This window comes from Hyla sarda, chromosome 9 (genome assembly GCF_029499605.1).
Source record: "Hyla sarda isolate aHylSar1 chromosome 9, aHylSar1.hap1, whole genome shotgun sequence".
Lineage (NCBI taxonomy): Eukaryota > Metazoa > Chordata > Amphibia > Anura > Hylidae > Hyla > Hyla sarda.
Window position 1 is genome coordinate 170,761,614 of NC_079197.1, and position 23,620 is coordinate 170,785,233.

General features: G+C 45.5%; 1 protein-coding gene across 1 annotated transcript; it reads right to left on the minus strand.

Annotated features, from left to right (window-relative positions):
- Window positions 1-98: 98 nt before the first annotated feature.
- On the minus strand, window positions 99-23,620 carry LOC130290973 (HLA class II histocompatibility antigen, DM beta chain-like). The gene is made up of 6 exons (XM_056539258.1): window positions 23,428-23,620; window positions 22,813-23,100; window positions 15,494-15,772; window positions 4,273-4,389; window positions 1,084-1,132; window positions 99-760 (listed from the first exon to the last, which is right to left on the minus strand). Exons 1-5 carry the CDS (start codon window positions 23,603-23,605, stop codon window positions 1,095-1,097), a joined length of 900 nt encoding a protein of 299 aa, XP_056395233.1. The 5' UTR covers window positions 23,606-23,620; the 3' UTR covers window positions 99-760; window positions 1,084-1,094.

The following is a 23,620-nucleotide window of genomic DNA, read 5'->3' on the forward strand; positions in this document are numbered from 1 at the left end:
ACTGTGTTCCAAAAAGAAAAGAATTTCCTCTGTAGTATTCAGCAGCTAATAAGTACTGGAAGGATTTAGATTTTTTTTAATAGAAGTAATTTACAAGTCTGTTTCTCTTTCTGGCACCAGTTGATGTAAAAAAAAAAGTTTTCTACCGGAGTACCCCTTTAAAAGGGGTACTCCGCTGCTCAGCGTTTGGAACAAACTGTTCCGAACGCTGGAGCCGGGAGCTTGTGACGTCATAGTCCCGCCCCCTCAATGCAAGTCTATGGGAGGGGGCTTGACGCCCCCTCCCATAGACTTGCATTGAGGGAGCGGGGCGTGACATCATGAGGGGGCGGGGCTATGACATCACAAGCTCCAAACGCTGAGCAGCGGAGTACCCCTTTAAATTTCCAACATGTATCTCCTTCACGGTTAGATTGACAGACGGTATTTGTACTTCTGTAATACCGCACCAGGCGTAACCTACAAGTACGATGAAGAGACATTGCAGATCCTTGTGAGTTTTCCTTGATGATTTTAGTGAAATGAATGCAAAAAATAAAAATAAAAAAACAATATAAAACTTTTCCTAACAAGCAATTGTCATGGAAGTGAATGAAGTAAAAACTTAAAACGCAATAAGTGTCCTTAAGTGGTGCACAATAGGTCTGCAAAACCATCTGGTGACAGCTCAGAAGTGTTTCTGGTCCATGGCGAGATCCATATACAACCATTGTCACTGCGGAGTGTTCTGGGCAGATTTCTCCCTCAATCCCATCAGGATCTGTAAAAGAGAAAGTATTCAGGAAAAAAGTCAATCTGCTCGTCAGTCTCCACCATGCAGACTATTTGGCGCACGGTTCTGAACATCACGACGGTGGAATTTTCCCGACATGGAAGGATCTGCTACTTTTGAATGAAGGCAGAGAACCTATATGAAAATCCACATCTAAATGTGCGTGTTGGTTGTGGAAACCACATCTAGATCTGATTATCTCACACGATTCTGCATAAGATTTTTCCATCTCTTAAAACTACAATGTCAACAAAGCCTTTAGATTTACCCCCAGCAGTTATAGATAGATGATATATTCCTTTAATACTTACCTAGTAGAGCCTCAGTTTGCATCATTGTATCCTGGAATTGGAGTGTAACCTACAGAAGATGTAAAGAAAACAATGAATATAGTTCACCTCCTTTTCTTGCATACTGACCTCTGCACAGGTCACAGAGCATGCCCCCAAAACTCTCCTATAGGAGTCATCAACCTGCTGTAACACATATCTACTAACAACAGCTGAGGCAAAGATGGCTGCCCCCATTATTAATGTACAGAAATAACGCATTTCAGGGTTATTCTACCCCTTCTTCAGTACATCACTTGTACTTCGTCAATCTGAAGAAGTGGAAGAATAACCCCGAAACGCGTTATGGCTGTACATTAATAAAGTTGCTGAATACTTTATCTCCGTGACCTTAGTGTGATACTTCCATTGGACACCTGAGCGCCTGCTGCCAAGGTCTTTTTCTCCATTTCCTCATCTCAACAATCCCCCATGATAAGGTACCCGTCAGATCCAACAAAAATGTTTTTTTTAATCTATCACTCAGTACCTAATCCTGACCATGTACATCTAATTTTTATGTGTCTAGCACCTTTATTTATTTTTTTATTACACTTTTAATTTAGCTCACTAGTCTGAATTCCTCTCAAAGGGAGGGGGCGTGGCCTCACTGTGCAGGTCTCCGCCCCCTCCCTCAGTATGCTGTCTGTTTACATCTCCCCTAGCATTAGCAAAACTACAACTCCCAGCTTGTCCTCACTGACTGTAGCGGGACACAAGCTGACAGTGGGAGGATTTTTCCTCCAGCTCTGAGCCCTGCACTCACAGCTGTCAATCAAGGAAGTGTGTCCATGACATAGGTGATGACTCATGGACACAGCAGGACTAGTATGTGTCCAAGCAGGCAGGGGGGGGCAGATGTTTGACTGGCTTTTTCAGTATGAAATACTGAAAATTTTGTAATGAAAGCGATTGCAAAACCTATTGGTTATACAGGCTTTACAAAAGTTTTTGTACCTGACAGTGCCCATTTAAGTGTTAAATTTCCCTGCAGCGCCATCACAGAAGAAACTAAGCATTACACAGTGCCCATGTATATCAATAGAGATTTATATGTTTATGACAGGGAGATGGTGATGTAGTTGATGGGGCTGGTCAGAGGTGGTGACATCACTCAGGGGCTCAGAGACAAGATCCAGCCAATTCCTCTAAGACTGGTGAGCTGCTGAGACAACACCATACTGAAAATGAAAAGACTACACAACTTCCTGTTAGAGAGGGAGTGGCTACTGAGACAATACCACACTGACAACGAGAGGACTACACAACTTCCTGTCAGGGGGAAATAAGAAAAATCCTTTAAAATCCAGTATAATTTGGGATAACACTATATTAGTTGGGATGTCCCGATACCATTTTTTAAGACCTAGTACAGTAACCCCCCGACCTACGATGGCCCCGACATATGATAAAATCGACATACGATGGCCTCTCAGAGGCCATCGTATGTCGATGTCAGCATCGACATACGATGCTTTTATATGTCGGGGCCATCGCATTAACTGCTATCCGACAGCGCAAAATGCTTAAGCTGCTGTCGGATAGCAGTGTAATGTGCCCCAGCAGGTTCACTTACCTATCCCCGCTGCTCCGGGTCCACTTCGCGATCCTCCGGTGTCTTGCGCATCTTCTCCAGGGTCCGGGCCTTGCTTTCCGGCGTCGTTATTACGTCACTACGCACGCCGCGCCGGCGCAGCAGCGTATTAACGTCACCGGAAAGCAAGGCCCGGACCCTGCAGAAGATGCGCAAGACACCGGAGGATCGCGAAGAAGACACCGGAGCAGCGGGGCAGCATCGGGAGCCCCTGGAACAGCAGCGGTAGCGGTGAGGACCTGGTCTGGAGCGACGGGGACAGGTGAGTACAGATGCCTATACTTTACATTGCACGGATCCCTCAACATACGATGGATTAGACAAACGATGGGTCGTTTGGAACGAATTACCATCATATGTTGAGGGACCACTGTACGAGTACCGATACTTTAATTCTAGTACTTGCCGATACCAATTACGAGTATTTTTATTTTAAAGGGAATCTGACACCAAGGTGATGCGGTTTCTGGCGCTGCTTACCGTTCTGATATGTGGGTTTCTTGTTGTGTACAATGGAGGCGGCTGCTGGACAGAAAAGGGAATTTGCATTTGCATCGAGACCGATGTCTAAAGAGCGATTGCGCTGATGTTCACATGGTGAGCAGCGGTAGAATCCGGGTCACCTGCACTATCTACCTATAAATTCAAGTTAATGCAGGTGACTCTGCTGTAAGATTGCCTTTAATAGTAGGTAGTATCCCCTTGTAGGTAGTATAGAAAGTTGCAGACATTAGTAGCAGCACCCCTGTTGACCGCAGGCCCCCCCTCTTGTAAACAGTGCCCCCTTGTAAACAGCAGGGCCCCCCTTGTAGACAGTGCCCCCTTGTAAACAGCAGGGCCCCCCTTGTAGACAGTGCCCCCTTATAAACAGCAGCCCCCCCCCCCTTGTAGACAGTGCCCCCTTGTAAACATCAGCCCCCCCTTGTAGACAGTGCCCCCCTTGTAGACAGTGCCCCCTTGTAAACAGCAGGCCCCCCTGTAGACAGTGCCCCCCTTGTAAACAGTGCCTACCTTCTAGACAGCGCCCCCACGGTAGTTGCTCACCTGCGGTTGCTGCTCTGCTGCCTCTTTCTGCTGTCCGCATCCCCGTTCTCCCGTCCGCATCATGGCGCCCTATGGAGGTTCATGTGACATACACGTCACTCTGCTTCCTCCGTAGCATTACGCTGGGCGCAGTGGAGGGGGTGGAGTGACGTGTATGTCACATGCTCCTCCATCGGACGCCATGATGTGGACGGCAGAACGGGGATGCGAACAGTAGAACGGGGCAGTGGAGCGGTGCATTTGACGGCCGCACTGCAGCAGGTATCGGCCTTGGTATCGGGGACATTAAACGAGTCCCCAATACCATGCAAATGCCGGGCATCGGCCCCGATACCGATACTAGTATCGGTATCGGGACATCCCTATTTATTAGTAAATTGGTATTCTAGTTCTATTTATAAAAAAAAATCTTATACCGGAATACCCCTTTAAGCAGGGGATAAACAGGGTATAAAAGGTGGAAATTCCCTTTAGAAGACAAAAGCAGAAAAAAGCCTTATTTATGTCATCTGTCCATGTTCACAGGATCTTACCACTTTTCTTGCCATTTTTCCAGCATAAAACTCCTGCGATCAAAGTGATCAGTCCTAGTGCAAAGATCACTACAGAGACGCTGATCTTAATGATCTGAATGGAGGTCAACCCAGGTTCTGTGTGGATGAGAAATAATGGATGAGTCTATCATAGAGTCAAAGGGCCTCATTTTATTTCAAAGAGGGAAAGGAGAATTGATACACACACTTAGCCATTAGGATGAACCCTCAAGACATATTTTCGGCCTTTAGGCCACAGCATTGTATTCAAAGGCTTTTAGGTAATTTTTATATTATTATTTGAAGGCAATATTTATATTATTATTTCTTGGAGGATGGAAAAACACATCAATTCCACAATTTGACAACTTAAAAGGGTACTCCCGTGCTCCAGCGTTCTGAACATTTTGTTTCGAATGCTTGGAGCAGGAGGCCAGGATCCTGACGTCACAGCCACACCCCTTGTGACACCACGCCCCCTCCATTCATGTCTATGGGAAGGGGCGTAACGACCCTATATATGAAAAAAAAACGTTCCTCTATTTCTTTCACAATGGTGCTTGGACCTCTGTTTTTAAAACTTCAATTGTTTTAAAGGGGGACTCCACCACTAGACATCTTATCCCCTATCCAAAGGATAGGGGACAAGATTTCTTATCCCTGGGATCCTGCCACTGGGAACGACCGCGTTCCGAACGCTGAGTTTTGCGGCCGGGGTCGTGATGTCATGCCACACCCCCTCCATTCATGTCTATGGGAGGGGGCATGGCTGCCGTCACGAACCCTTCCATAGTCATGAATAGAGGGGGCATGGTGTGACGTCATGAGAGGTGTGGCATAACGTCATGACCACAGCCCTCAATCCAGCATTCAGAATGCTGAGTGGCGGGCAGGAGATCGTGGGGGTACCCAATGGCAGGACCCTCACGATCAGACATCTTGTCCCCTATCCTTTGGATAGGGGATAAGATGTCTAAGAGCAGAGTACCCCTTTAAGTGAAATTCTTAAATTAAGGTCCCAAGGCAGAACAAAACTAGATCTAGATCCTGCATGTTTGTGGATAAAGAAGATGGGATGGAGAAGATAGTACAATATCTTCCTGGTGCTCGAGTTCGGCACATCGCGGATCGGGTTGACAGGTTTCTGGGTGGGGCTGGAGAGGACCCAGCAGTCTTGGTACATATTGGTACCAATGACAAAGTAAGAGGTAGGTTGAGTGTCCTTAAAAATAATTTCAGGGACTTATGACGCAAGCTTAAGGCAAGGACCTCCAAGGTAATATTTTCTGAAATATTACCTGTACCACGAGCCACACCAGAGAGGCAGTGGGCTCAGAAGCTGGTTTAGGAAGGAGGGGTTTGGTTCATGGAGAACTGGGCTGACTTCTCTGTCGGATATCGGCTCTACCGTAGGGATGGGGAGGGGGCAGCTGTGCTTGGGGAGAAGATGGCTAGAAGGGTGGAGGAGTTTTTAAACTAGGGATTGGGGGGGAGGGAACCTATAACATAGAGGGGGAAGATAGTGTAGATAGAGAGGAGGGACTTATTAATGTACCTGGGGGTGGAGCGGAGGGAGGGCTTAGAATAGTTAATAGGGATAGGCTTCACAGAAAGAAAAAACATACACCATTGAATTGCATGTTGACTAATGCCAGAAGTCGGTCCATTAAAACTGACGAACTGGAGTTGATAATGTCTGAGGAGGATTATGACATAGTAGGTATAACAGAGACTTGGTTGGACGATAGCTGTGACTGGGCGGTCAACATACAGGGTTATAGTCTATTCAGGAAGGAACGGACAAAACGGAAAGGGGGAGGAGTCTGTCTTTATGTAAAGTCCAGTCTGAAGGCCGCACTGCGGGAGGATATACGGGAGGGAAACGATAATGTGGAGTCATTATGGGTAGAATTATATGGAGATTAAAAAAAAAATTCTGATAGAGGTTTGTTATAAGCCACAAACATAATGGAAGAGGCAGAAGATCAATTACTGAGGCAAATAAACAAGGCAGCAAATCAGAATGAGGTGATAATAATGGGGACTTTAACTATCTTGATATAAACTGGGAGACTGAGACCTGTGAATCTCATAAAGGAAACAGGTTTCTGACTATAGCTAAAGACAATTATCTGTCCCAAATGGTGCAGGGCCCGACCAGAGGGGGCGCCCTACTAGATTTAATATTAACCAACAGACCTGACCAGAGGGGGCGCCCTACTAGACTTAATATTAACCAACAGACCCGACAGAGTAACTAATGTGCAGGTAGACGGACACCTAAGAAATAGTGATCATAATATAATATATTATAACTTTTTCTTCAATAAGGGAATCTCTCGAGGGGCCACAAAACAATGAACTTTAGGAAAGCAAAGTTCGATCAACTCAGAGAAGCCCTTAACAATATAAAATGGGATAATGTCCTCAAAAATAAGAATACTGAAGCTAAATGGGAGACTTTTAAAAATATCTTAAATTCTCACTGTAAGAGGTATATACCTTTATGGGAATAAAAGGGTCAGGAATAAAAGAAAACCAATATGGATGAATAAGAACATTAGGTGGACAATAAGTGACAAAAATAAAGCATTTAAACTACTAAAACAGGACGGCAGTGAAGAAGCATTAAAAAGCTATAAATAAAAATGTAAAATATGTAAAAACTGATAAAAGCTGCAAAAATAGAGACAGAAAGACTCATTGCCAAAAAGAGTAAAAGTAACCCCAAAATGTTCTTTAACTATATACATAGCAAAAGGTTAAAAATGAAAGTGTTGGCCCTTTAAAAAACGATAAAGAAGAAATTATAAACAGGGAACAGGAAAAAGCAAATATATTAAACAGATTCTTCTGTACTGTATTCACCGAGGAAAATGAAAGGGCAGACTGTTGAGACCCAATTAGCTCCTAGCAGGCTATAACTTCCCCTCCCCCTTATTACAATAATTAATTAAATAATAACTGACACAACAACAATTCAACTTTTTTATGGGTGGGGATCGGCCACAGCTTTATTTATAAAATTACTTATATAAATAACAATTTAACTGTAACAAAGACACCGATTGGCTTCTTGCCAACCCGAGAGGTGCTGCCACACTGTCCTGTGTGGAGGTCTACCCCGGGTTGACCCCGCTTTCACCGTCTTCTTACCGCCAAGCTGTGACTTACAATAAACAGAGATACAAAAAGGGAGGGAGGGAAGGCAAAACTCCGGGTCCTGGGCAGATTGAGGGGGGAAGGGAGACACCACAGCTATAAATACCCAGGGGAGGGCCCCTGAAAGCCCGGGAAACTATTAAACCCCTGATTGGTGCACTCCTTCCCCCCCACCCATGGGACATACCACTATAGTTACCAACAAGTTTTTACAGGCGGGGGAGGGGGCTAAAAACCTTGCCTGTATATTTCTTAACCCCTTAACTGCTCACCAGTCAGGGGGCAAGCTAGTTATGCACAGCTTGCCCCTCCAGACTGTTGAGACACAATTAGCTCCTAGCAGGCTATAACTACCCCTCCCCCTTATTACAATAATTAATTAAATAATAACTGACACAACAACAATTCAACTTTTTTATGGGTGGGGATCGGCCACAGCTTTATTTATAAAATTACTTATATAAATAACAATTTAACTGTAACAAAGACACCGATTGGCTTCTTGCCAACCCGAGAGGTGCTGCCACACTGTCCTGTGTGGAGGTCTACCCCGGGTTGACCCCGCTTTCACCGTCTTCTTACCGCCACGGAGGAGACCAGTTAGCCCTACACTGGGATCCGACCCCCACCCAAGAGATACTGGATAGCCAACACCTGGGGCCACCTCAGCCCCACGGACACACCCAACACATTTCCTCTCCAGGAAATCCTCTCAACACATTTCCTCTCCAGGAAAACCGCCCAACACGTTTCCTCTCCAGGAAATCCGCCCAAAACTTTTCCTCTCCAGGAAATCCACCCAACACGTTTCCTCTCCAGGAAAACCGAGGTACTTGCCGCCAGGACCTATTTCTTATATTAATTTGTAATCATTCATTTTATTTATGAATCCTTTTTTTTTTTTTCAATAACTCTTGTGCGAACACAACTCTCAGACTCGCCCATACACAGAAGAGAGCCGCAGCACTCGCACCACCTTGCGGAAAACCGCTCGCAAAACATAACACATATGGGAAACATCAAACTGGGCGAAAATAGCAACGCAACACGCAGATCGCCAGCGCCCCACGCGCTGCGCTACCCTCTCCGGAAACCAAGCCATCTCCGCCGGCCCCGATACAAGAGGGCGAATCTCAAACTCACAACACCCCATCCTATCAAAGAAAAGCAAAACCCAAAACAGACAAAAAACTCGAAACTGAATAATCAGGGGCGGGGAGCAAAAAAGAAAAAAGGTGGGGGGCGCCCCACAGCCGCCCCGTCAAGCAATAGGACGACAACCCGAAAAAACAGTCATTCGCTGACCCCCATGCAGCACAAGCTGCGCTACCTGGATCGCCGAAGCAGTCTCGGACAAAAAATGGGGCCTTTAATTTTTAATTTTTTTTAAAATTTATAATTTTTATTTATTTTTTTTCATTTTTTTTTTTTTTTTTACTGTTTCACGAATTGCACAAAATAGGCACCCAAAAAACAGACACCCCAGTCCCAGATGAGGAGAAAGGAAGTGCCCCATCCACATAGCCCCGAAAAAAGCCAGCGCAAACCTCGGATGAGCAAAACGACGCAAAAGCGACAACCAAAAATCCAACCCGCAGCTGCCACCAAGTGACCCAAAACTGATAGGAAAAACCGGTCGCCGACAGCAAGGCCACCCACTCACGGGCCCAGTCGCTAGGTACACACCAACATCCCACCAACCGCAAAGTAGAAAAGAAAAAATTACCCCCCGCCATGCGCCAACCGCACCCCACTGGGTCGCAGCACAGTGGGAAAGCCACCCACCTGTTTTCTCCTTTTTCTTTTTGAATAGAAGGTGATTCACATGAACAGGTGAAGTTACCCGGCAGCACATACTAAGAATGTTATTTGGATGCACGGAGAACACAGCCCAAATCTCGAACCTCCTTGGAGAGGTGACACAGCAGTCAACTTCCGTCATCACATCCTATGAAAACGAAATAGGAATAAACATCAGAGCCCGGAAGGTTACTACAAAGGGCATTCCAGGTACTAAAAACAAATCCCCTATCCACAGACACATTTGGAACCTCCGGGACCCCCCTCCACTGTAGACATCCCGGCCTCCACACCACCAACCACTCGCAGGAGCCACCAAAGCGGACCAAGAAATACACACCACACTCCACGATGACCCACGGGCCAGCCACACAGGCAAACCTTCCGACTCCGCCCGAGGGAGCAACCTCCGGAACCCCTGCCAGAGAAAAACGAGACAAAGCGTCAACACCCAATACCGACCCCAGGGAGCACAGCCCCAAAATAAATTGTAACTTCAAACAGCGAAGCACAACAAGGGCGCAACAAGCCGAACACAGGAAGAAATCCACAAGAGTAATATCAGTGACAACTCCCCGAATGTCAGACCGTCAACACGCCACGATCACTCAAAGCACCCCAGAAAAGAAGCAAAGTAACACCAAATTAGAGCGCTACCAAGCGCAGGGGCCAAGCCAACCCACACAAGTCCAGAACATGAGCTGCCGAAGCAAGCACCCAAAGTCCCACAACCAATACCAAGGAAAAAGCGCTAACAAAACCCAAGCATGGCAGAAACCCACTGACTACCAAGACCCAGGGCTAAACCACCCAGTAGCACCACTGGGAAAGCAAACCACACCAACAACCAACCAAACCGGCCACATCCGGAAACAGAGCGAGCTTCCCGTGAGCTGCAACGGGGGACAGAAAGCAGGCCTGTCCACTGCACAACACATGAAAAAACCCCAACCAGCCGAAACATCAGCCCTTAGCGCACCCGGGGCACACATGCGGGGGCACCGATACCACACACCCTCGGCGGCCAGAGACAACCTGGAGGAAAAAACTCCGCCCGGAACCATATTCCACGTGGAACAATCAGGAAACCAGCAAGGACCGTAACCAGGGCACCTAGCGATCCTCGAAGAAACCAAAACAGAGAAAACGCAATCACACCCTGACCACAGGAAAGCAGCAGACCAACGCCAACGTGGCATGCGGAACCCATGCTAATCTACTCAGTATTGTTCCAATTTTAACATATGTGCTGCCGAAGCGAGCACCAAATATGGAACGCTTCACAATTTGCGTGTCAGCCTTGCAACAACAAACCACACACCCACAAGCGCAGAGCACAGGAGAATCACCCTCCGGAATACCACCCCGAACAGAAGAACTCACAAGGCAAGGCAAACAGAGACTCATGCGAACCTACCCCCGGAGACTCAAGCGAAACCTACCCACCGAACACATCAGCTAAAGCACCCAAAACGACATACAGAAGTCCCATGCCTACCAGAGATTGGGAAAATACCGAGAGATAAACCAAACAAAGGGGGAGAAAACCAAAAGAAACAAAACCGTAACTGGGCGGCACCCACCGAATCAGGATAAGGAACAAGCCTCAGGAGCCAAGTCCGCCAAACCACGGCCACCCAGAGCGTAAGGCCAAAAGAGCACTCACCCAAGTGCGCACAACAGAAAATGATACTCTACCAAAGCACCCTGCCAAGAAGAGACGTACCCAACTCCCAACCAGAGACCAAACTCAACATACACACAGAAACAAAAGGACGAACACTGCACAGAACGCAGCCATAAGCACACTAACCGGGGAAGGGGCCAAGCCCCGCATCAGAACACTCACCAATTCCATAAGATGGAGAAGCCAACAGCTGGAAAAACCACTTCACCACCGCCGCAGGCGTGGGACAAGGCAAGCCGGAGACCGCCGGGTCGCGGGCACTCCGCCACCACACTCACTACCCCTCCACAGGGGGCATTGGAGAGGCAGGAGGAAGAAGGGGGGGGGTTTGGGAACACTGGGCGGAGAGGTGATGGGGGGGGGGCAGACGCAGTGGGCAGGGGGGTGGGGTAAGGGGAGAGGTGCCAGCGTGGGCGGGGTGAGAAGCTGGGTAAATGAGAGGGGACGATATGAGAGCTCAAATAGTTTGCGCCGTAATCCGAAAGAGCCCGCAGTACCCTTGCCATTTTCTCGGATTGTTTTTTTTTTTTTTTTGTGAACACCGTTTATTAATACATACGGTAGAAAAATTGACCGAGTATGCTAAACAGAAATGTCATATGTGTATTAAATTACCAATATTATTTATTATGCATTTCACGTGTATAGAGTAACTTTTATTTATTTTTATTTTTTTATTTATTCATTTATTTATATATATATTTTTTATTTGTTTATTTTTATAATTTATTTATAAAAATTTTTTTTTCGGGATGGGGAAAAGGGGGCAAACCAAACTTTTATTATTGAAGGGTTAAATGACCTTTATTGACTTAACGTTTTTATTTATTTTTTATTTATTTATTTTTGCAATGTTATAGCTCCATAGGAGCCATAACCCTGCACACACTGATCCTAACACTGATCACTTGCCATGTATTAACATGGCAATGATCGGTGCCATCAACGATTGATTGCTCAAGCCTGAATTTCAGGCTTGGAGCAATCAATCAACGAGCGGACGCGCAGGAGACAGGTGAGTGACCCTCCTGCTGCATCCCAGCTGATTGGGACAACGCGATTAGATCACGATTGTCCCGGTCAGCCCGACTGAGCAGCCGGGATGCTTGAAAGTACATCTTCAGACGCGGCGATGAACTTAGATCGCCGCGTCTAAAGATGTAATGCCGGACATCTGCCCGATCGGCGATGTCCGGCGTGGCATGGGTCCTGGCTGCTAAGAGCAACCGGGACCCACAGATATAATGCGCACTCACCTTGTGAGCGCGCATTATATCTGAAGGAGCACAAATGGAAGTTAATAAGCGTCCATTTGCGCATAGGGAGTTAAAACAGCAGCAGCCCCCCAGGGGCCGCTGCCTCCAGAGCCAGGGGGGGGGGGGGGACAGGGGGGGGGAAAGAGACGGAGGGGAACAGGGGGGGGGGAGGAGACGGAGGGGACCGCAAAGAGGAAAAAGAGACGGAGGGGACAAGGAGGGGGACAGGGGGGGGACAAGGAAGACAGCAGAGCATGCTCCTAAGGAGCACGCCTGAGGGAGGGATACAGGCACAGGCAGGGGAGAGGGCTTTGGCCACGGGCAGGGAAGGGGGCAAAAGGAACGGGCGGGACAGGGCTCACAGGGGCCATAGTGGGTAGGAGAGTGGGACTGTGGGTCCGCCAGCCTCCCGAACCCGCCTCGGGTGCAACAGGAGGGGAGGCCAGCTCAGCCACAAGGGAGCATGCCAGCCCTCACCCTCCTGCACCATCCGGGCCACAAATAAAAGGAAGACACATACCAACCAGCAGTCAAAACTCCGGGTCCTGGGCAGATTGAGGGGGGGAAGGGAGGCACCACAGCTATAAATACCCAGGGGAGGGCCCCTGAAAGCCTGGGAAACTATTAAACCCCTGATTGGTGCACTCCTTCCCCCCCCACCCATGGGACATACCACTATAGTTACCAACAAGTTTTACAGGCGGGGGAGGGGGCTAAAAACCTTGCCTGTATATTTCTTAACCCCTTAACTTCTCACCAGTCAGGGGGCAAGCTAGTTATGCACAGCTTGCCCCTCCAGGTGAAATACAGCGAGATAAGGTAAACTCCCCAGTACAGGTCACCTGTCTAACCCAGGAAGAAGTACAGTGCCGCATACAAAAAAATCAAAATAGACAAATCACCAGGTCCAGATGGCATACACCCCCGTGTTCTAAAGGAATTAAGTAATGTGATAGACAGACCCCTATTTTTAATATTCAGGGACTCTATAGTGACAGGGACTGTTCCCCAGGACTGGTGCATGGCAAATGTGGTGCCAATATTTAAAAAGGGGTCAAAAGGTGACCCTGGGAATTATAGGCCTGTTAGTTTAACCTTCGTTGTATGTAAATTGTTTAAGGGTTTTCTAAGAGATGCTATTTTGGAGTATCTTGATAAAAATAAATGTATGATCCCATATCACATGGCTTTATGAGGGATCGGTCCTGTCAAACTAACCTGATCAAATTTTATGAGGAGGTGAGCTCCAGACTGGACCAGGGGAATCGCTTGTTGTCGTATATCTGGATTTTTCCAAAGCATTTGATACACTGCCACATAAAAGGTTGGTGCATAAAATGAGAAGGATTGGGCTGGGGGAGAATGTGTGTAAGTGGGTAAGTAACTGGCTCAGTGATAGGAAACAGAGGGTGGTTATTAAAGGTACTTATTCTGATTGGGTGACTGTTACTAGTGGGGACCACAGGGGTCAGTCTCGGGTCCTATTCTATTTAATGTATTTATTAATGACCTTGTAGAGGGTTTGAATAGTAAAGTAGCAATCTTTGCAGATGATACTAAACTCTGTAAAGTGGTAAACACTATAGAGGACAGTGCACTTTGTATAGTAGATAACACAATAGAGGACAATGCACTGTTACAAATGGATCTGGACAGGTTGGAGGCTTGGGCTGAGAAGTGGCAGATGAGATTCAACACTGATAAATGTAAGGTCATGCACATGGGGAAGAAAAATCTGGGCTGGGATTATATATTAAATGGGAGCACACTTCGGACGAATGACGTGGAAAAGGACTTGGGAGTCTTAGTTAACAGTAAATTTAGCTGTAGTGACGAGTGTCGGGCAGCTGCTGCCAAGGCCAATAAAATTAAGGGGGGCATCAATAGGGCATAGATGCCCACGACAAGGAAATAATTCTACCGCTGTACAAATCACTAGTCAGACCACACATAGAATACTGTGTACAGTACTGGTCAGACCACACATAGAATACTGTGTACAGTACTGGTCAGACCACACATAGAATACTGTGTACAGTACTGGGCACCAGTGTACTAGAAAGATATAGTGGAGCTGGAGAGGGTTCAAAGATGAGCAACCAGAGTAATACGGGGAATGGGAGGACTACAGTACCCAGAAAGATTATCAGAATTAGGGTTATTTAGTTTAGAAAAAAGAAGGCTTAGGGGAGACCTAATAACTATGTATAAATATATCAGGGGACAGTACAGAGATCTCTCCATGATCTATTTATACCCAGGACTGTATCTATAACAAGGGGGCATCCTCTACGTTTAGAGGAAAGAAGGTTTCTACACCAGCACAGACGGGGTTCTTTACTGTAAGAGCAGTGAGATTGTGGAATTCTCTGCCCGAGGAGGTGGTCATGGTGAACTTGGTAAAATAATTTAAAAGGGGTCTGGATGCATTTTTGGAGAATAATACAGTAACCCCCCGACATGCGATGGCCCCGACATATGATAAAATCGACATACGATGGCCTCTCAGAGGCCATCGCATGTCGATGTCAGCATCGACATACGATGCTTTTATATGTCGGGGCCATCGCATTAACTGCTATCCGACAGCGCAAAATGCTTAAGCTGCAGTCGGATAGCAGTTTAAGCATCCCTGGCAGGTTCGCTTACCTATTCCCGCTGCTCCGGGTCCACTTCACAATCCTCCGGTGTCTTGCGCATCTTCTCCAGGGTCCGGGCCTCGCTTTCCAGCGTCGTTATTACGTCACTACGCACGCCGCGCCGGCGCAGCAGCGTAATAACATCACCAGAAAGCGAGGCCCGGACCCTGCAGAAGATGCGGAAGAAGCCGGAGGATCGCAAAGAAGACACCGGAGCAGCGGGACAGCATCGGGAGCCCCTGGGACAGCATCAGGAGCGGTGAGGACCTGGTCCGGAACGACGGGGACAGGTGAGTACAGCTTCCTATACTTTACATTGCACGGATCCCTCAACATATGATGGATTCGACAAACGATGGGTCGTTTGGAACGAATTACCATCGCATGTTGAGGGAACACTGTAACATTGCTGGTTATGTATACTAGATTTATAGGGACAGAACGTTGATCCAGGGATTTATTCTGATGCCATATTTGGAGTCGGGAAGGAATTTTTACCTCTAGTACGAGGGTTTTTTCCCTTCCTCTGGATCAACTAGGTAGGGACTCATTAGGGTTATAGGTTGAACTTGATGGACTCTGGTCTTTTTTTCAACCTTATGAACTTTGTTACTATGCTATATAGTAGGCTTTAGTATAGTCTTCCTATAGTGCTGAGAAAACTTTCTCATACTTACTCCAAGTTTTCATCATGGAACCATCGAGGCTTTGATGTTCTACTAGGCAGGTGTAGTTGTCTCCAGGAAGGGAATCCCGCAAATCTAGTTTTAAAACAACCTGGTAGGTCCAGTCCCCGACTCGTACAGCCTCAGTTTCATTCTTCACCACCATCTTGTCATTTTTGACCAAGGTTACAATAATGTCTTGAGGGTAAAAGCCCCAAACATGGCAGATCAGTACTGGGAGATTTTCCCCGTTAAATTCCTCTGGAGAAAATACCTCCATAGATGGTTTTGCTGCAAATATAGGAAGTCATGCATATTACATACAAAAGGTTAGTTATGAAAGTTCTCTTATCCATTAAAGTCAACATGTTGTAATATAGTAGTTACAGTATATTATTTTACATGTTAGGCAGTAGTATAGTAGTTATATTCTTGTAAATAGGGAGCAGTTGTTACGCCGAGCGCTCCGGGTCCCCGTTCCTCCCCGGAGCGCTCGCCTCATCCTCGTTGCTGCAGCGCCCCGGTCAGATCCACTGACCGGGTGCGCTGCAGTCCCGCCTCCAGCCGGGATGCGATTCGCGATGCGGGTGGCGCCCGCTCGCGATGCGCACCCCGGTCCCCGTACCTGACTCGCTCTCCGTCGGTCCTGTCCCGGCGCGCGCGGCCCCGCTCCCTAGGGCGCGCGCGCGCCGGGTCTCTGCAATTTAAAGGGCCAGTGCACCAATGTTGGTGCCTGGCCCAATCTTCCCAATTACCAATTAGTGTGATCACCTGTGCACTTCCCTATATTACCTCACTTCCCCTGCTCTCCCTTGCCGGATCTTGTTGCCTTAGTGCCTAGTGAAAGCGTTCCCTTGTCTGTTCCTAGCCCGTGTTCCTGACCTCCTGCCGTTGCCCCTGACTACGATCCTTGCTGCCTGCCCCCGACCTTCTGCTACGTCCGACTTTGCTTCTGCCTACTCCCTTGTACCTCGCCTATCTTCAGCAGCCAGAGAGGTGAGCCGTTGCTAGTGGATACGACCTGGTCACTACCGCCGCAGCAAGACCATCCCGCTTTGCGGCGGGCTCTGGTGAAAACCAGTAGTGTCTTAGAACCGGTCCACTAGCGCGGTCCTCGCCAATCCCTCTCTGGCACAGAGGATCCACCTCCTGCCAGCCGGCATCGTGACAGTAGATCCGGCCATGGATCCCGCTGAAGATCCTACATTGGTCGCCCAGCTAGCCTTAAAGATCACCCAACGAGATCAACAGCTGGCATACTTGACCTCCGAGGCACTGCGTATTCAGTCACAGATACAGCAGCTGCAGATACAGCAACAGCTACAGCTGCAACTACCATCTCCTCCGCCGGCTCCTGCAACTCCTCCGCAGCAACCGGCCGTTCCTAACCCCTGCTTGTCCCTGCCGGACAAATTTGGCGTAAAGATCGCCCAACGAGATCAACAGCTGGCATACTTGATCTCCGAGACACAGCGTCTTCAGTCACAGTTACAGCAGCTGCTGCCGCAGATACAGCAACTTCAGTCACAGCAGCTGCTGCCGCAGATACAGCAACTTCAGTCACAGCTACAGCTGCAACAACCATCTCCTCCGCCGGCTCCTGCAACTCCTCCGCAGCAACCGGCCGTTCTTAACCCCTGCTTGTCCCTGCCGGACAAGTTTGATGGGGACCGCAATGATTCTGCCACAGCCGCAGTCCAGTCCTTCTTCACTGAGGCCCGTGATGTCTTCGAGGAGCCTGCCCGAGCTTCTTCTGCCGAGATTGCCCTGCTGAACCTGGAACAGGGTGTTTCTTCCGTTGGCGAGTACGCCATTCAGTTCCGTGCTCTTGCTTACGAGTTGTCCTGGAATAGTGAGGTTCTCTGCGCGACCTTTAAAAAAGGCCTATCCAGCAACATTAAAGATGTTCTGGCCGCACGAGAGACTCCTGCTGACCTACATGAACTCATTCATCTTGCCACTCGCATTGACATGCGTTCTTCCGGATGGCGTCTGGAGCTCCGCCTGGATATGGACTTTGTTCGCACGAAGCGTTTTTTCTCCCCGGCTCCTCTCTCCTCTGGTCCTCTGCAATCCGTTCCTGTGCTTCCCGCCGCGGAGGCTATGCAAGTTGACCGGTCTCGCTTGACACCTCTAGAGAGGACACGACGCCGCATGGAGAATCTTTGCCTGTACTATGCCGGTACCGAACACTTCCTGAAGGATTGTCCTATCCGTCCTCCCCGCCTGGAAAGACGTACGCTGACTCCGCACAAAGGTGACACAGTTCTTGATGTCAACTCTGCTTCTCCACGCCTTACTGTGCCTGTGCGGATATCTGCCTCTACCTTCTCCTTCTCTACTATGGTCTCCTTGGATTCCGGATCTGCAGGAAAATTTTTTTTGGCCTCTCTTATCAACAGGTTCTACGTCCCTGTGACCAGTCTCGCCAGACCCCTCTACATCTTTTGTATTAACAATAAAAGATTGGACTGTCTCATGCGTTTCCGCACAGAACCCCTCCTAATGTGCATCGGACCTCATCACGGAAAAATTGACTTTTTTTTCCTCAGGTTCTTTGGCCCCAAGAAGAGGGGGAGACCCAAGGGGGGGGGTACTGTTACGCCGAGCGCTCCGGGTCCCCGTTCCTCCCCGGAGCGCTCGCCTCATCCTCGTTGCTGCAGCGCCCCGGTCAGATCCACTGACCGGGTGCGCTGCAGTCCCGCCTCCAGCCGGGATGCGATTCGCGATGCGGGTGGCGCCCGCTCGCGATGCGCACCCCGGTCCCCGTACCTGACTCGCTCTCCGTCGGTCCTGTCCCGGCGCGCGCGGCCCCGCTCCCTAGGGCGCGCGCGCGCCGGGTCTCTGCAATTTAAAGGGCCAGTGCACCAATGTTGGTGCCTGGCCCAATCTTCCCAATTACCAATTAGTGTGATCACCTGTGCACTTCCCTATATTACCTCACTTCCCCTGCTCTCCCTTGCCGGATCTTGTTGCCTTAGTGCCTAGTGAAAGCGTTCCCTTGTCTGTTCCTAGCCCGTGTTCCTGACCTCCTGCCGTTGCCCCTGACTACGATCCTTGCTGCCTGCCCCCGACCTTCTGCTACGTCCGACTTTGCTTCTGCCTACTCCCTTGTACCTCGCCTATCTTCAGCAGCCAGAGAGGTGAGCCGTTGCTAGTGGATACGACCTGGTCACTACCGCCGCAGCAAGACCATCCCGCTTTGCGGCGGGCTCTGGTGAAAACCAGTAGTGTCTTAGAACCGGTCCACTAGCGCGGTCCTCGCCAATCCCTCTCTGGCACAGAGGATCCACCTCCTGCCAGCCGGCATCGTGACAGCAGTATTATAGTAGTTATATTCTTGTATATAGTAGCAGTATTATAGTAGTTATATTCTTGTATATAGGAGCAGTATTATAGTAGTTATATTCTTGTATATAGGAGCAGTATTATAGTAGTTATATTCTTGTATATAGGAGGCAGTATTATAGTAGTTATATTCTTGCTTATAGGAGCAGTATTATAGTAGTTATATTCTTGTATATAGGAGCAGTATTATAGTAGTTATATTCTTGTACATAGGAGGCAGTATTATAGTAGTTATATTCTTGTATATAGGAGCAGTATTATAGTAGTTATATTCTTGTATATAGGAGCAGTATTATAGTAGTTATATTCTTGTATATGGGAGGCAGTAATTTAGTAGTTATATTCTTGTATATAGGAGCAGTATTATAGTAGGTATATTCTTGTATATAGAAGCAGTATTATAGTAGTTATATTATTTTACAAGGTAGGCAGTATTATAGTAGTTATATTCTTGTATATAGAAGCAGTATTATAGTAGTTATATTCTTGTATATAGAAGCAGTATTATAGTAGTTATATTCTTGTATATAGGAGCAGTATTATTGTAGTTATATTCTTGTATATAGGAGCAGTATTATAGTAGTTATATTCTTGTATATAGGAGCAGTATTATAGTAGTTATATTCTTGTATATAGGTGCAGTATTATAGTAGTTATATTCTTGTATATAGGAGCAGTATTATAGTAGTTATATTATTGAATATAGGTGGAGTATTATAGTAGTTATATTCTTGTATATAGGAGCAGTATTATAGTAGTTATATTCTTGTATATAGGAGCAGTGTTATAGTAGTTATATTCTTGTATATAGGAGGCAGTATTATAGTAGTTATATTCTTGTATATAGGAGCAGTATTATAGTAGTTATATTCTTGTATATAGGAGCAGTATTATAGTAGTTATATTCTTGTATAGGAGGCAGTATAATAGTAGTTATATTCTTGTATATAGGAGCATTATTATAGTAGTAATATTCTTGTATCTAGGAGGCAGTATTATAGTAGTTATATTCTTGCTTATAGGAGCAGTATTATAGTAGTTATATTCTTGTATATAGGAGCAGTATTATAGTAGTTATATTCTTGTACATAGGAGGCAGTATTATAGTAGTTATATTCTTGTATATAGGAGCAGTATTATAGTAGTTATATTCTTGTATATAGGAGCAGTATTATAGTAGTTATATTCTTGTATATAGGGGCAGTATTATAGTTGTTATATTCTTGTATATAGGAGCAGTATTATAGTAGTTATATTCTTGTATATAGAAGCAGTATTATAGTAGTTATATTCTTGTATATAGAAGCAGTATTATAGTAGTTATATTCTTGTATATAGGAGCAGTATTATTGTAGTTATATTCTTGTATATAGGAGCAGTATTATAGTAGTTATATTCTTGTATATAGGAGCAGTATTATAGTAGTTATATTCTTGTATATAGGTGCAGTATTATAGTAGTTATATTCTTGTATATAGGAGCAGTATTATAGTAGTTATATTCTTGTATATAGGAGCAGTATTATAGTAGTTATATTATTGAATATAGGTGGAGTATTATAGTAGTTATATTCTTGTATATAGGAGCAGTATTATAGTAGTTATATTCTTGTATATAGGAGCAGTGTTATAGTAGTTATATTCTTGTATATAGGAGGCAGTATTATAGTAGTTATATTCTTGTATATAGGAGCAGTATTATAGTAGTTATATTCTTGTATATAGGAGCAGTATTATAGTAGTTATATTCTTGTATAGGAGGCAGTATAATAGTAGTTATATTCTTGTATATAGGAGCAGTATTATAGTAGTAATATTCTTGTATATAGGAGGCAGTATTATAGTAGTTGTATTCTTGTATATAGGAGCAGTATTATAGTAGTTATATTCTTGTATATAGGAGCAGTATTATAGTAGTTATATTCTTGTATATAGGAGAAGTATTATAGTAGTTATATTCTTGTATAGGAGGCAGTATTATAGTAGTTATATTCTTGTACATAGGAATAGTGTTATAGTAGTTTTATTCTTATACATATGAGGCAGTATTATAGTAGTTATATTCTTGTATAGGAGGCAGTATTATAGTAGTTATATTCTTGTATATGAGGCAGTATTATAGTAGTTATATTATTGTACATAGTAGGAAGTATTTCTTTGAACAAATGGGCCATTACGGAGAGAAAATGTCTAGCAGGTAGCAACTACTTGCATCCACTAGTACTGTTCTTTAGCAAAGCCTGTTATTTACTATATATTTTTGTCTGTCTGCAAGTAGCATCAGCTTAAAGGGGTACTCCACTGGAAAACATTTTTTTTCTTTAAATCAACTGGTGTGAAAGTTAAAAAGATTTGTAAATTACGTCTATTAGAAAATCTTAATCCTTCCAGTACTCATCAGCTGCTGTATGATGCATAGGAAGTTCTTTTCTTTTTGAATTTCCTTTCTGTCTGACCACAGTGCTCTCTACTGACACCTCTGTCCATTTTAGGAACTGTCCAGAGTAGGAGCAAATCATGAAAACCTCTCCTGCTCTGAACAGTTCCTAAAATGGATAGAGGTGTCAGCAGAGAGCACTGGGGTCAGGCAGAAAGGAAACTCAAAAAGAAAATAACTTCCTGTGGATCATAACAGCAGCTGATAAGTACTAGAAGGATTAAGATTTTTTAATAGAAGTAATTTACAAATCTGTTTAACTTTCTGGCACCAGCTGATTTAAAAAAAATGTTTTCCAGTGGAGTACCCCTTTAAGTTAAGCTACATGGGGCTGATTTCACTAAATCTACTGTATGTGTCTGTGGGCGACACCTTTATTCTTTCGATTTTCAGTTTGTCATGTATAACTCCGCCTCTAGTCTTACCTACACAATATAATGTATACTAGTATACAATCTGACATTTGCAGTGGCATAGCTTTGGGGGTGTTGAAGCGGCATTCACACCCAGGCCCTGGTGCCCGAGGGGGCCTCAAAGGCCTTTTTGTCACATGTGAAGATACCATTATTATAAATGGCAGAGGGTAGGTGAGGACTCACCTGGTACAGATTTTGCATTGGGATCTAGGAGCTTAAAGGGGTACTCCACCTCTAGACATCTTAGGATAGGGGATAAGATGCCAAATCGCAGGGGTCCCCCTGTGATCTCCGTGCAGCACTTCTTAACAGTATGGGTTCCTGTGGCGGGGGTCGTGACGTCAAGTTATGCCCCCTTGTGATGTCACGCCCTCTCCATTCATGTCTATGGGAGGGGGCGTGGCGCCCCCTCCCATAGACATGAATGGAGGGGGCGTGGTGTGACATGAATGGGAGGGGGCGTGGCGCCCCCTTCCATAGACATGAATGGAGGGGGCGTGGTGTGACATGAATGGAGGCGACATCTTATCCCTATCCTTTTTTGATAGAGGATAATAATGCCTAGGGGCAGAGCACCCCTTTAAACTGATGATTCCAGGGATGCATTGGTATAAAGATCTTAGATAAAGAGGTATTCCAGAAAAAAAAAAAAATTCTTTTTTTATATCAACTGGCCCCAGAAAGTTAAACAGATTTGTAAATTACTTCTATTAAAAAATCTTAATCCTTTCAATAATTATCAGCTGCTGAAGTTGAGTTGTTGTTTTCTGTCCGGCAATAGTGCTCTCTGCTGACATCTCTGCTTGTCTCGGGAACTGCACAGAGTAGAAGAGGTTTGCTATGGGTATTTGCTTCTAAACTGGGCGGTTCCCGAGACAGGTGTCATCAGAGAGCACTTAGACAGAAAAGAACAACTCAACTTCAGCAGCTCATAAGTACTGAAAGGATTAAGATTTTTTAGTAGAAGTAAATTACAAATCTGTTTAACTTTCTGGAGCCAGTTGATCTATAAAAAAACTGTTTTTTTCCTGGATAACCCCTTTAACAACTAAAAAACTTAGATATGAACTTAAAAAATTTTTTTTTAAAAATACCATTCGCATGTATTCTGTTCGGAATGTTCCCACTCACCTCTTCTCTCCACCGTACCATTCCAGAATGTCCTTAGGTTCTCTTTACATCTCTTCTCCTCAGATTTCACGTAATTTAACATGTACGGTTTAGTGTTAAATTCCGTAGTATACTTCCTCACTACGGCCATCATTTTGAAGATGGGTGATTGATAAGGCAAAAACATTTTCTCAGAGCTGTCATAGACCAGTGCAGGAACGTGATTAAATGACATAATATAGAAAAATGTCGCATTTCCTCGCTCATCATCTCCGTATGTGCACCATGAAATCTCCTGCATAACGTAACCTGTGAAAAGACAGTCATGTAAAAAAAAAAATATATATATTTAAATAAATAAACTTCATCGAATACAAATAAAGCAAAAATGTTGTTCATAAATATCAGAAATTACAATATTATCTTTAATTTTCATGTCACTGCGTCCTCTAGGTGGCGCTGGTGCACAAAAGATAACACAGATAACACAACAGTGGAATGTTACGGACTTATAAAGCGACAGGTTTCAACTTTAAGTCCCTTAGTGACAAATACTAATTATATATGTAAAAAATAAAGTCTATTACAACGCAGTGATGGCGGGATATCCGGTGATGAATGAGGAATGCTGTATACCTGATACATGGAGATATATAGAGCTGTATACCAGCATAAGCCCTGGAAGTAACCCTCTCATCTCTGCATTCCAGCTCGATATGCTAAAATCCACAAAGCAGAACGTCCGTCCTAAAGTTCTCGGCCAATAGGAAATCAGGAGTAAGATGACATCACTTGTTGCTAGAGAGACGCTCATTCGAAGCTGCTAGGT

Excerpts from the sequence above, each read along its gene's own strand:
- LOC130290973 (XM_056539258.1), bottom strand. The coding sequence starts at position 23,605 with ATGAGCGTCTCTCTAGCAACAAGTGATGTCATCTTACTCCTGATTTCC. Across the intron at positions 23,101-23,427 it reads TATATATCTCCATGTATCAG|GTTACGTTATGCAGGAGATT; the intron begins GTATACAGCATT and ends GTCTTTTCACAG. Across the intron at positions 4,390-15,493 it reads TTCCATGATGAAAACTTGGA|AACCTGGGTTGACCTCCATT; the intron begins GTAAGTATGAGA and ends TCATCCACACAG.